This window comes from Rattus norvegicus, chromosome 16 (assembly GCF_021556685.1).
Source record: "Rattus norvegicus strain SHRSP/BbbUtx chromosome 16, alternate assembly SHRSP_T2T, whole genome shotgun sequence".
Classification (NCBI taxonomy): Eukaryota; Metazoa; Chordata; class Mammalia; order Rodentia; family Muridae; genus Rattus; species Rattus norvegicus.
Window position 1 is genome coordinate 20,452,501 of NC_141549.1, and position 14,933 is coordinate 20,467,433.

General features: G+C 40.3%; 2 protein-coding genes across 4 annotated transcripts in view; both read left to right on the plus strand.

Annotated features, from left to right (window-relative positions):
- The window catches only part of Poteml2 (POTE ankyrin domain family member M like 2), a 464,489-nt gene that overhangs the window by 392,002 nt on the left and 57,554 nt on the right, over positions 1–14,933 (plus strand).
- Positions 1–14,933, plus strand: part of LOC134482483 (uncharacterized) — an 81,829-nt gene that overhangs the window by 39,211 nt on the left and 27,685 nt on the right. For 2 of the 3 annotated variants that reach the window (XM_087589506.1, XM_087589508.1), the window contains exons 2-5: positions 5,786–5,900; positions 6,628–6,801; positions 7,791–7,897; positions 9,894–9,946. In XM_087589506.1, the coding sequence (XP_087445632.1) occupies positions 5,786–5,900; positions 6,628–6,801; positions 7,791–7,897; positions 9,894–9,946 (449 nt within the window). Of the gene's footprint in view, positions 1–5,693; positions 5,901–6,627; positions 6,802–7,790; positions 7,898–9,893; positions 9,947–14,933 lie in introns of those variants that run through there. The other variant, XM_087589507.1, reaches the window with a different exon arrangement.

Genomic DNA, 14,933 nt, shown 5'->3' on the forward strand with positions numbered 1-14,933 from the left:
CTACCCATTTCTCCCGGTTCCCTCTCATTAACCCCTCCTATTCTAGCTTTTATCTCTTCCCAACACTATACACTCCTTCCTCTTCCTGGGGCGATATTCTTCTGCCCCCTAGTTCCCTAGTAGATAGTCAGGAATCCTGTGTGGTTATCCAGATTGTAGTTCTCATATCAGATACTTAAAACCTAACATCCTTAACAGCAGACACATGAAATGTTTGTTGTTTTGTGTCTGGGTTTGCTAAATCAGGATGATTTTTTTAGGTCCATCAGGCCAGTCTTAGGGTTACAGATTGCAATGGCTTCCCTTACTGCCCTCAGTATTCCCTTTGAAGGCCATGCAAATGGATCTACTTCAGCGTCAACATTGACAGAGCTTTGAACAAGCACTGAGGGGGCTGGGCTCCTAACAGTGGAGTCTGAGGTGGGCACACATGGAGCATAAGGATAGGGTACAGTCCGTAAGCCAGCTCCATTGTGAGCTCAGAGCATGTCACTATGGTGGTGCCAGTGCAGCTGTGTTGCTAGGTGATGAAGTATAGTTCAGTTAACCCTGAACGAGCAGGTCTTGCCTACACTTCTTTGGCAAGAATTGGTGATTTTAGCAAACTCTTATCGTATAATTTGGGAGGTGGAGAGTAGCTAAATGGGAGGGAAGAGAGGGTAAGAAGGTCCTGGGCGGCCCTAGAGCTCCATAATGGAGGAAGATTTTGAATATGATGCTCTGGCATTGAAGTTCCCCAGAAGGGGACGCTGGTACACCCGTCTGTGGCGCTCCTGTCCTGGTTTTGGATGCCTGCGTCAAAAGAAAACGACGAAATTTCCCCTCTATCTGATCGGGTATGATCCCGTGGGTCGATTACAAACAGCGGCCTGTGTTGGGGACGTGGAGAAAATTGAAAGTATGATCCATGAGTGTCATCATCATGTGGATGAATCTGATTGGAGGGGCAGGTAATGGGGCTTCAAATTGATGAGGGGAGTAAAAGGAGGAGGGTAGGAACTGTTAGGGACACTCAGGGCTAAGGAGGAAGACAAATCAACTTCCAGGCCTACAATCTGAGGGTAGAGAGTGGTCATACATAGGCTCATTTTCACTGGGGACCCCTGGGTTTTATACCTGCTAAATGCTCTTAGTCGTATGAGACCTCCACACTGTGGAACAGCAGCTCCTAGGCCTTAATGAAACTACATAGTTTTATTCTTATGTTAACCCTTACATTTTGTAAACATACAAAAAGACACACACACTCACACACATAAATACCGTTGTTTTGCCTCTGTGTATTTTCTGTGTACCATTGTGATAGAACCTGGTGCAGGATCCCCTGGAACTGCAGCTATAGACAGTTGTGAGCTGCCCTGTGTGTCTTAGCAATCAAACTGAGTTCTCTACTAAACAAAACTAGAGCTGTTATTGCCAAGACCCCTATCTAGATTTTCTTTCTTCTTTGTTGTTGTTGTTTTCTGTTTTTTCATTTTTATTAGATAGTTCATACATTTACATTTCAATGTTATGTCCTGTCCTGCCTCTTCCATCCCACTTCCCACTCCCCCTGTTTCTATGACGACTTTCTTAATACATAATATGATGCAATATAATAATGTATAATATAATATAATGTATATGATACAATATAATAATATAGTATAAAATAATAATGGATCAAAGACATTTAGAACTGGAACTGTGACCATGCTCCCATGTAATCACCTTCTGTACTGTTGTTTTTACATCGATACACATGTGAAGGACAGAGATTGTCCTCATCTCACTTCCTGTGCCCCACACGTGTGGAGCTTAGGGTGTGGTGGTCAGAGACAATGTCGACTGCTAGTTATGTTGTACCACCATGGGGTTCTAAGGCCTGAGCTCAGGCAAGCAGGCCTCCCTGTGGGTTCCAGCCCATCGTCCCTCTGTTCTGGAGACTCCACTCAAGCAAGTCCATGGTGTGCTTTATTTACTGTCTTTGTGCACACTGATCCTCACACTTGTAGGCAAGTGAGCTTTGCGGATCCCCTTATCCCAAGATCAGCAGTCAGGTTTTCAGGACAAATGCTTTACCAATTGAGTTTTAACAACTACCCCAGCCCCTCATTCCTTTTTCTCTGTGTGTGTGTGGGTTCTTACCATGAACCCCCTTGCTCATCGTCCCTCCTCCTCTTATATGAGGGTTCACCCCCACCCGTTTGCCCACTCCTTCCGGATTCCCCGCCTTAGCATTCCGTTCCACTGGGGCTAGAGCCTTGGCAGGACCACGGGCTTCTCCTCTTATTGGTGCCCAACAAGGCCATCCTCTGCTACATATGCAGTTGAAGCCAGGGGTCTTTCCATGTGAACTCTTTAGATGAACGGACATCTGGGTTCTCTCCAGCTCCTGGCTATTGTAAATAAGGCTGTTGTGAATGTAATGGAATATGTTTCTTTGTTTTATGTTGGAGCCCTTTTTGTGTATATGCACAGGAATGTGTAAAGCTGGGTCCTCCAAACAGATTTCCAGAGTTGTCCCAGCTTGCTCTCCCACCTACAAAGAAGGAGTGTTCCTCCTTCTCCAAATCCTCGCCTACCTCTGTTGCCTGAGTTTTGATCTTAGCCATTCTGACTGGTGTGGCATTGAATCACAGGGTGATACTGATTTGCATTTTCTCTGATGACTAAAGATGTTGACCAGTCCTTTAGGTTCTTTTTGGCCATTTGATATTCCTCAATTGAGAATTCTTTGTTTAGCTCTGCTCCCCATTTTGTAATAGAGTAATTTGATTCTCCGGAGTCTAACTACTTGAATTCTATGTGTATATTGGATGTAAGCCTTCTATCAGATGTAGGAATCATAAAAATCTTTTCCAATCTGTTAGTAGCCATTTTTTTCTAATGACAGTACTCTTTGCCTTACAGAAGCTTTGCAATTTGATGAGGTCCCATTTGTTGATTCTTGATCTTGGAGAATAAACTATTGCTGTTCTGTTCAGGAAATTTTCCCAAGTATTCCAGGCTCATGTATTCTAGGCTCTTCCCCATGTTTTCTTCTTTTAAGTTGAGAATATCTGGTTTTATGTGGAGATCCTTGATTTGCTTGGATTTTAACTGTGTACAGGGTGATAAGAAAGGTTTGATTTGCAGTCTACATGCTGAGTGCCAGTTGATTCAGCACCAGTTGTTGAAAAAGCTATCTTTTTCCCACTAGATGGTTTTAGTTCTTTTGTTAAAAATCAAGTGACCATAGGTAGGTGTATGGGTTCATTTCTGGGTCTCCTATTCTATTCCATTGATCTACTTGCCTATCGCTGTACCAGTATCATAACATTTTTATCACTATTGCTCTGTAATACAGCTTAAGGTTAGGGAGGGTGATTCCCCCAGAATTTTTTTTTTTTTTTTCTTGTTGAGTATAGTTCTCAGGATCCTGTTTTTTTGTTAATGCAAGTGAATTTCCAAATCGCTCTTTCTACCTCCATGGGGAATGGAGTTAGAATTTTGATGGAGATTGCGTCGAATCAGTAGATTGCTTTTGGACAGATGCCCAATTTTATAATGTTAATCCTGCCAATCTGTGAGAATGGGAGATCTTTCCATCTTATGAGATCTTCTATTCTTTCTTCAGAGACTTGAAGTTCTTACCGAACAGGATTTTCACTTGCTTGGTTAGAGTCACACTGGGTTATTTTATTTTATTTGTGATTATTCTGAAGGTGTTGTTTCCCTAATTCCTTTCTTAGCCTATTCATCCTTTGAATAGAGAAAGGCTACTGATTTGTTTGAGTTAATTTTGTATGCAGCCACTTTGCTGAATTTGTTTAAGGGGGCATCCTTGACTACTCCCTGATTTTAGTGGTATTCCTTCAACTTTCTCTCAATTTAGTTGGATGTAGGCTATTGGTTTGCTGTATATTGCTTTTCCTATGTTTATAGTAAGCTTTGAATTCCTGATTTTTCCAAGACTTTTAAAGGTTAGCACCTCATTCTTATATCCTGTCTTTATGGTTGAAGGGGAATCGATGACACACCAGCATATTTTCCCTAGTTCACATGCTTCTTGATCATTTTGTTATTCTAAGATGTTAATTAGTCTTTAAGGTGGAGCTTCATATAAAGAATACAAGAATGAAGTTTAGTTTTAAAATATTCTTCTGTTCATTGAATATTTTCTTTAAAAACACTGAATTGTCCAATGGTAATTTTTCATTCTGTCAGTCCATTTATTCCCCACATGTAACTTAGATATCCCCTGTGTAGAATACACGTTCTAATATCTCTCAAGATCTTCCCATTTGTAAAACTTCATTTCTCTGCCCAGTCAAGCTTCCTTACATTCTATAAATTTAAATATAACATGAAATGAACATTACTCTTTGGAACCCTCCTTTCATTTTACTGAAACTCTATGAATCTCAAGCAAGGCAGCTATGCCACCATAGGTTATTACCTTGTAGCAATATTTACCTGATTTTGGTGTGAGTCCATGGGCACATTGATCAATATACGGCAAAGCATGAGGTCCTGGTTTCTATACCGAGTATAGAAGTGTTACATATGGGCATAAAAAATGAAATGTGAAAATAAAAATAAAAGAAAGTATTGAGGACTGAGGGCTTATATTTTGTTCACTGTTAAAAATGTACATAGATGCAAGTGACCGGTAAAATTGCCACTTACCTGTTGATTGTGACATATTTTGTTTAATGTAGGCCACAATGGGTTGCATGATAATTACCTTTAATTTTGTAAAGTGCTAAAAGTATTGCTAATTATAGTTGTAAAATAATAAAAAGGATAAATGACCTTCCATTCTTAGAGAGGGTAAAATGTGAATGAAAATGAAGGTAACCTTCCCATTAGGTTTTCCATATGCTACTTGAGTAGCACTTAACCTGTTGGGAACATTTTTTGAGCAAATCTTTATCCAGTTGTTACTTTATATGTAGATGGTTCTAGAATACTGACTACTCATCCCATTACTCCCATGTTCTTATTATGCAGGGCTAAAAATAAAAAGCACAACTGGATGCCCTTGAGGAAAGGGCTATTTTCAGAGTGCCTGGATGGACAGCAAAGAAATCAAACCAACCACTTAAATAAAAATTTATTGACAATAAATAATTTTATACATTAAAAAAGAACCCTTAACACAAAAAAAAAAAAAAAAAAAAACAAAAGAAAATGAAGGTAACCACAATGGATAAGATAGGAGGATTAAGAAATGTAAACTTCTTTTATATGAATTTTTTTATGTGTACTGCTGATAAAATCCTGTTTTTCTCTCACAGAATAGTTCTGTTTGTTATCACTAGGAAGAGAAATCATTACCATGATCAGGAAATGCTGAGCTCTCAGGAGCTGGAAATGCTTGTAGTGTTGTAGCAGATTTCTTCCCCATTCGAACTGAAACATCAGAGTAGCCCCTATTAAGATATGTTTAATGTTCATCCCTTGGATGGGGACATGGAGTCATGGAGCTCCTGAAAATACCGAGGAGTAACTAGTAAGTTCCAGATATTAGAGTATGAGTTAAATTCAAGCTGAGATAAATTTGGGAACTTTTCTAGGATTCAGACAGGCTGCTTTGAGCAGCGAAGAAGGTCAGGATAGAACACCTGCCTTAAATAGGAAGAGTCATGTACCATATCCCTAGCACAGTAAATGAACATTCGAGTAGACCTCAATAAATAAGAACATTGTAGTTACTTTCTTCCATCAGATAGAAATCACCTTCATATTATGTAGTACTTACAGGTGATGATAGTCTTACTGGGAATTCAGAGATGTTGCTAAATGTGTTTTCAATTTGCAGGACATCGCTGCATTATGCGAGTGCCCACAACCATCCAGATGTAGTGACACTGTTATTAGAAAATAGGTCCAACATTAACATCCAGGATGATGAAGGCTGCACACCGTTGATTAAGGTAGCTATTGGCCATCTGTTTTGGTATGAAATGGATTAGAGGTGTCCTTGTTTGGTTTCTGTTGTTGTGAGAAAACACAGACCAAAACTTACTCAGGAGAGGAAAAAGTTATTTAGCTTACATTTATTCATCCCAGTTGATCCTCATGGGAAACCTGGTCAGGAAATCAAATCAGGAACTGGGGGGAAGAACTAAACTAGAGATCAGGGGAGAATGCAGCTTTCCATGGCTTTTACCCAGGTTTGGTCAGCTTTTTTTTATACAACTTTGAACTCAGGCATGCCCCTACCACAAGACCTTGGGCTTTCCTACTTCTGTCTAAATAAAAAAAAATAGTTCCACACAGTGCCCCAGAGGCCAGTCCAATTCCTCAAGTGAGGATCTTTCCAGGTGTATTAAGCATGTATCACATTGGCAAAAAGAACAAAATCTAAGCAAACAAGCAATCTCTGCATTGTGACAGCCAACCAGCACAGACCTGAGTGCTTAGGACATCTAGGTGGGTTGGTAGAACCCCTTAATTCTACCACTTGGAAAAAGATGTGGTGGGGAGATCATTAAATGAGTCAAGCCTGGAGTATTTAAGAAGACCTTGTGTCAAAATGGAGGGAAAATATGAATAACTAAAACTCTGTCTGATTTCAGAGAAACTATTCAGTGCCATTGTAGAAATGTCTCCCTTGGCTTCCTTGAAGTGAAGATGTATTTCTTTGTACAATTTCCACAGGCTGCGCAGCGGGACAACACACATTGTGTTTGTGTATTGCTCAGGCACAATGCTAATCCAAATTTGATGGATTACAGTGGGAATACAGCCTTTCACCATGCCATTTCCAGGGGCAGCATAGCAATTGTAAAGATGCTCCTGGAGTACAACGTAGATATTGAAGCCAAAACAGAGGTAAAGGTCATTCAACTTCATTCCCAATGCACTTCTAGCTACTTCTAGCTGGGACACTCAGACCTATTTTCTACATGCAGAACCTCAAGCATTCTCACTGAATGTGTTCAGAGGAACGCTTTTTCTCTTTAAATATATATATATATATATATATATGTGTGTGTGTGTGTGTGTGTGTGTGTGTGTATTTATAATTAGTGCCAAAAAACCCACAGAATAGCATATTTTGTCTCAGCGTTGACTTTAAGTTTGAAATTCAAGATTATAGGCTTTAGGATTACACACACACACACACACAGACACACACAGACACACACACACACATACACACATACACACACACATCACATCACATCACATCTACACCAACAAGGAAAAGAAATACATTTCAAGTTTAATGATTGTAGAATATATAGAACTGGGTTGCTGCTAAGAAGGTATTGATGTGTGTTTGGCTCAGGGATGAGGGCAGACTGGGAAAGGAGAGAGGTGTCAGGCAAATTAGAAAATCTGATCATTGAGAAAATATACAAAACATTTTTATGATTTTCAAAAGTTTTGGTATTCATAGAAGATGCTATTGCCCTTGGGAGATAATTCTTAGTTTAGAAAAGAAATATATTTGGAGTGCAGATTGAGAAACTCTGCTCCAGATACCTCTTGAGCACACTCCTTCAACAGGGGCATACCAAACTTTATATTTTGGGGTTGTGTCCATGGAGGTCCTAGTTTTTGGAGCTAAGAAGATTGGAACCATTGAGTGTTTGGGGAAAATTCTGGAAGGGATTGGTGTTCATATGCAGTGTTGTGTAGACAAAAGATGTGTCAAAGGGAAGAAGAGAGCTGTGTGTGGAAAGCACAGCAGGTGTTGTAGGAAAAATGATGCCTTGTGACTCAGTACAGTGTGTGTTTATGTTCACAAAATCTGTGATGAACTTTCAGTTGAGAAACAAGTTGTTTTATAAAATGTAATATTGTTTTCTTTACAGTATGGCTTGACACCACTGCAACTTGCAACATATGAAAATCAGACTGAAATGATAAACTTCTTAGAATCAATGAGTGCAGATGCACAGGCCGTGCAAGTGTCAAACAGGTACAGTTTCTTCTCTTCTACAATCTTAGTGTTGTTCTTGATGGTGAGAATTGCTTAAGTCAGGAATATTAATATGATATTAAATGATTTGAAAAACTCTGAGAGAAATATTTAGAAAGCTTATTACACACGAAATATGAGCTAGAAAAGAGACTGTTCCAACACAACAAAAGAACAGCAGTACCAGGAGTACTACATAGCTCAGTAGTTCAGTTCGTGAGTCATGAACCAAGACAAAGAATAAGCTAGATCAGCTGTTGGTCCACTTCAGTATTTTTTATTTTGACACAGTTTGCCACTGAATTAAAGGTCATGTGTGTCATTGGCAAATGTTCTACCATGAATAAACACCCCCAGTCCCTGAGTCTGAAATTTTATAATTTCTGACCTTAAAAGTGACAGTATAAGCCATATCTTTAGAATTATATGTTACATAATCACAGGTAATAAATAGTGTTTCCTAATGATCTGTTTGAAATGTCCAATGCAGTAGAAAACTACCTTTTGCTAGGAGGTGTTCGGTAAACTTTCATCCTGTAATTAACTAGCAATGTTGGTGATATTGCAGTCCAAGACATTTTTGTGTCACATTTCAGATGGAGCTTTTAATGTGGATATATAAATAGTTCATTTCCTTCCACATATTCTGGTATTTTAGAATTATAAATCTTCTCCTAGATTTTGTGAATGTTTAGCTCTAAAAAAATTGATCTTACAAAGCTATATTCCCTTCCATATGAAATAAAATTATTATGCTGAAAATCCCTGTTTAGTACACATGTTTACCTAATGTTTATGTTGAGCCATTATTTCCAGACAACAGATCTGTGCTTTAAGGTGAGCCTTTCTAGAGAGAGCTCACTCTCCTTTCAAAACTTAATGCTCTTTGAAATATTTAATTTTATTTTTTCTTATTCATTTTACATCAAACTCACTGACCCTGTCTCAGTCTCCCTATTCCACAGTCCTTTCCGGTTCCCCTTCCCCTTCACCTCCGAGCAGTCATGGATCCCCTATGTATCCCCACACCCTGGCACTTCAAGTCTCTGCAAGGGTAGACACTTCCTCTCTCTCCAAGGTCAGACAATGCAACTCAGCTAGGAGGAGGTATCCCATGTATAAGCAACAGCTTTTCGATAGGCCCCATCCCAGTTGACTGGGACCCATATGAAAACCTAGCTGCTCTTCTGCTACATATGAGTGGGAAGGTGTGAGTCCAGCCCGTGTATGTTCTGTGGTTGGTGGTTCAGTCTCTGAGAGCCCCAGGTGTCCAGGTTATTTCACTTTGTTGTTTGTCCTCTGGGGTTCTTATCTCCTTGCAGACCTGGAATCTTTCCTCCTAGTGTTCCCTAAGAGTCTACTGCCATACATCCCTGAGCAAGGCAAATATTCTCTTTAGAGTTTTTAAGAGGGAGGGAGGAGAGAGAGAGAGAGAGAGAGAGAGAGAGAGAGAGAGACAGAGAGAGAGAGAGAGACAGAGACAGAGAGAGACACAGAGAGAGAGACAGAGAGAGACAGAGAGAGAGACAGAGAGAGACAGAGAGTCAGAGAGAGAGAGAGAGAGAGAGAGAGAGAGAGAGATTGATTGACTGATTGTGTGTATGCATGCTTGAGCCTTTTAGTTTGTGTTCTATTTAAAAGCTAACCATGCCTCATGTTTTCTCTTGAGAAAGTCGCAAGGATACCAGTCAACAGTCATAGTGAATTGCTGAAAAATAAATTCAAAATTGTTTGACTAGACCTGTAGTTCCATGAATTACATCCCAGACTGTGGGAGGGAGAAGACACACAGACCTTTGTGAGTTAAGTACAACATGGTCTATGGCGTGGGTTTCAGACCAGCATGGCTACATAGTGAGATCCGGTTTCAAAAAACATTGTTTGTGAACATCTAAACTAAGATACAGGGGACTGAAATATAAAGGGCTTCAAATGCTCGCTAAATGTTTTTCTTATGAATAGTACAATAACCATAACTTATAAATCTATGCCACAGTGCAAGAAGACCAGCACATAAAAAAGAAGTGAAGCATGTAAGATTTTTGGAAGGTAAGATTTTTATATCATATATAAATTTACTATATTGTAGCTGGTCTTATTCACCCTAGATAAAATAGTGCGGACATTTTAGCTCCTCTCCTACTGTGACCACACAAGGCAGCCCAGCTAGCAGAAAGGAATCCAAATGCAGGCAACAGAATGAGAACCTGCCCTCACTTCAGTAAACCAGGAGTCCACATGAAGAGCACGTGAAGCTGCACGTCTGCTACCTCTGAATATGGGGTCTATGTGCAGCCCTGATGTGCTCTTTGATAGGTGGTTCAGTCCCTGTGAGCCCTCATGGGCCCCTGTTGGTTAATCTGTAGGTTTTCTTGTTGTGTTTCTGAACCTTCAATGGCACTGTCCTCCTTTGAATTCAATATCCTTCACCCAACTCTTTCACAAGACGCCCCAACCTCCACCTGATATTTATTTGGCTGTGGGTGTGTACATCTGTTTCTATCCAGGGCTTGATGAAGACTCTCAGAAGAATTATCCAAGGCTTCTGTCTGCAAGCATAGCAAAATATCATTAATGGAGTCAAAGACTGGCTCTCTCCCACAGGGTGGGTCTCAAGTTGGTCCAGTTATTGGTTTGGTATCTCCTTAATGTCCGTTCCATTTTAACCTGCATATCTTGGTGGTAGGATAAATTTTGGGTTGATGTTTTTCTGAGTGCTTTGGTGTTCTCCTCCTTCTCCTGGAAGTCTCCCCTGTGTACAGAAGATGACCACTGAAAGCTGCATATCACCTGCTGCTAGTAGGCTCTGCAAGTCTCAGCTCCATAGATAGACTGCTAAGAGCCCCCATGGTTCCTGGTCTTTGTTTCACCACAGAGATGCCTCTCCACTGGTATCTTCTGTCCCAGCTCCCACACCACACCTGCTCTGCACCTTAGTTCCCTTCCCCATCTCCCACAAATTTCCCTCCCTCAATCGAATCCTGATATCTATTTCATTTTCCCTCCTGAGTGAGATTCACGCATCTTCCCTTGGGCCCTCATTACTTAGCTTCTTTAGGTCTGTGCACTGTGGCCTGGTTATTCTGTAATTTATGGCTGCTAAGGTCCTCACCTTTAAGTGAGTACATACCATGCCTGTCCTTCTCGGTTTCAGTTACCTCATCCAATATGATGTTTGCCAATCCCATCCATTTGCCTGCAATTTTCTCAAATTCCATGGTTTTCATAGCCGAGTATTATTTCATTGTGCAAATATACCACATTTCCTTAATCAGTTTTTCAGTTGTCTCCTGTCCATGGCTATTACAAGGAGAGGTTTTATGAACATAGTTAAGCAAGTGTGCTTGGGTGGTATGGTGGAGCAAGTTTGGGGTATATGCCCATGATTGACATAGTTGTGTCTTAAGGTAAAAACTATTTCAAAATTTTTGGAAAAAAAAACCCGCCAAATTGCTTTTCAAAAGGGATTTTAGGGGTTGGGGATTTAGCTCAGTGGTAGAGCACTTGCCTAGCAAGCGCAAGGCCCTGGGTTCGGTCCCCAGCTCTGAAAAAAAGAAAAAAAAAAAAAGGGATTTTAATGTCTCTCCCACCAACAATGGAGGAATGTTCCCTTTGCTCAATATCCTTGTCAGCATGGCTGTCACTTGAGGTTTTGATTCTGGCTGCTCTGACTGGTGTAGGATGGACTCAGCGTCCGTCTGATCTGCATTCAGTGATGACTGAAGATGAGCATTTGATGTCTCTCGGCCTCCTGAGCATCCTCGGCTGGGAATGCTCCGTTTACCACTGTACACCATATTCAGATTGGTTTATTGCTGTCTAACTTTTTGGGCATTTTATATATTTTAACCATTATTTCTCTGGAAGTGTAAGACTGATGACGATCTTTTCCCAAAATGTAGGCTTCTCTTTTGTCCTTTTGATGGTGTCCTTTGCTTTACAAAGGTTTTTAAGTTTTGTGAGTCCCCATTTATCAATCGTTGATCTCAGAGGCTGGGACAGTGGTGTGCTGTTCAGGAAATTGTCTACTGTACTGTCCTCAGTATATTGAAGTTTCTGCTTCAATGTCAAGGTCTTTCATCCACATGAACTTGAGTTTTGTGCAGGTTGAGAAATACAGATCTATTTGCATTCTTCTTCATGCAGACATACAGTTACACCTGCACCATTTGTTGAAGAAACTTTCCTATTTTCCCCATTGTGTGGTTTTGCCTTCGTCAAAATCATGTGTTGGTAGGTATGTGTGTTTTTTCTTTGATTTGATTCCATCGGTCAACTTTTTGTTTCTATACTAATTCTATACAGCTTTTGTTATGATTGCTCTGTGATATGTCTTGATATCAGGGATGATGATACCTCCAAAAATTATTTAATTATTCAAGATATCTATCTATCTATCATCTATCTATCTATCTATCTATCTATCTATGTATCTATCATCTATCTATCTGTCAGCTATCATGGGTTTTTTGTTTTTTAAAAAATTGCTCTTTCAAGGTCTGTAAATGGTCTTGCAATTTTGAAGAGAAATGCATTGACTGTGAAGATGCTTTTTGTAAGATGGCCATTTTCACCTTGTTAATCCTATCCATCTGTAGTATAGGAGACCTTTCCATCTTCAGATGTCCTGTTAATTCCTTTTTCAGAGACATAAAGTTTTTGACAGGCAGGTCTTTAAGTAGCTTGATTAGAGTTGTACTGGGCTATTTAATGTTATCTGTGGTTACTGTAAAGGGTTTTGCTTGACTAAATTTTTCTTATCCCTTTTAACTGTTGCATGAGGAAGGGCTGCTGGTTTTTTGAGTTAATCTTATTCAGACACTTTTCTGTAAGGGTTTATCACCTTTGGTGTTGGAGTTCTTTGGTAGATTTTGTGAGGTCTCTTTTGTATGTGGGCAGCTTTGCTTACTCTCTGGTTTTAAGTTTCTCTGCATATAAGTTGTTAGTGTTTATTGGCTGGTTCAGGTATGCAAATTTGATCACTGAGGTCTCTAAGACTTTTAACATGAAGGGGTGCTTGATTTTATCAACGGCTTTATCAGCATCTAATGTGATGACCAAGTGAATTTTTTTGACATCTCCACCCCTGCCAGCTGCAGCTATCCATTCATTTTCATGGCTGTCAAGCCATCTCCCCTGTATCTCCCCAGACCGGATCCTGAAACACTCAGTTGTCTCAAATTTACCCACTCCCACCTAGTTCTTTCCTTCCTCTGCCTCCTCTGATTATTTTCCGGTATGTTCTAAGTTAGATTCAAAATCCTCTCTTGGTCCTTTCTTCTTCATCTTCTTTTGGTCCTGAGTATAGTAGTGATATCCTGTACTTTATTGCTAATATCCACTTAGAAGTGAGTATACGCCATCCATGTCTTTTGGGTCTGGGTTATGTCACTCAGGAAGATATTCTCAAGTTCTATTCATTAACCTGCAAAGGTCATTATGTCTTTGTCTTTAGTAGGTGAATAGTATCCCACATTGTCTTTTTTCATTAAAAAAAAAAACAAAAACTTCACCCTTGTCAGTTGCAGATTTCCATTCACTTTCAGGACCATCCATCCATCTCTCCTCTTCCTTACCCACACCTGATTCCAAACCCATCCCATAGCCCTCCGTATCTCTTCTCTATTCAGTTCACTCCTTCCGTCTTCCTCTTAGGACTGCTTTATGCACTCATTTAAGTGAGATTCAGGCATCCTCACTTGTGCATTCCTTCTTGTGTAGCTTTTCTGAGTCTGTGGATAATAGCATGGTGTCTGTATTTTTGGCCAATAACCATCTATAAGTGAGTACATAACACACATGTCCTGTTTGGACTCCGGAGGATATCCTCAAGTTCCATTGATTTACCTGCAAAATTCATTCTGCCTTTGTTTGTAATAGTGGGATAATATGCCATTTTGAAAGTATACATCACTTTCTTTTTTTTATTAACTTATGTATTTCTTATTTACATTTCAAGTGTTATTCCCTTTCCCAGTTTCCGGGCCAAAATCTCCGTGGCCCCTCCCACTCCCCTTCTTTATGGATGTTCCCCTCCCATTCCTCCCCTATTGCCGCCCTCCCCCCAACAATCACGTTCACTGGGGGTTCAGTCTTCGCAGGACCCAGGGCTTCCCCTTCCACTGGTGCTCTTACTAGGCCATTCATTGCTACCTATGAGGTCGGAGTCCAGGGTCAGTCCATGTATAGTCTTTAGGTAGTGGCTTAGTCCCTGGAAGCTCTGGTTGCTTGGCATTGTTGTTCATATGGCATCTCATCCCCTTCAATCTCTTTCAGTCCTTTCTCTGATTCCTTCAACGGGGGTCCTGTTCTCAGTTCAGTGGTTTGCTGCTGGCATTCACCTCTGTATTTGCTGTATTCTGGCTGTGTCTCTCAGGAGAGATCTACATCCGGCACCTGTCGGTCTGCACTTCTTTGCTTCATCCATCTTGTCTAATTGGGTGGCTGTATATGTATGGGCCACATGTGGGGCAGGCTCTTAATGGGTGTTACTTCAGTCTCTGTTTTAATCTTTGCCTCTCTATTCCCTGCCAAGGGCATTCTTGTTCCCCTTTCAAAGAAGGAGTGAAGTATTCACATTTTGATCATCCATCTTGAGTTTCATGTGTTCTATGCATCTAGGGTAATTCAAGCATTTGGGCTAATATCCACTTATCAATGAGTGCATACCATATGTGTTTTTCTGTGATTGGGTTAGCTCACTCAGGATGATATTTTCCAGTTCCAACCATTTGCCTATGAATTTCACAAAGGCATTGTTTTTGATAGCTGAGTAATATTCCATTGTGTAGATGTACCACATTTTCTGTATCCATTCCTCTGTTGAAGGGCATCTGGGTTCTTTCCAGCTTCTGGGTATTATAAATAAGGCTGCTATGAACATAGTGGAGCACGTGTCTCTTTTATATGTTGAGGCATCTTTTGGGTATATGCCCAAGAGAGGTATAGCTGGATCCTCAGGCAGTTCAATGTCCAATTTTCTGAGGATCCTCCAGACTGATTTCCAGATTGGTTTTACCAGTCTGCAATCCCACCA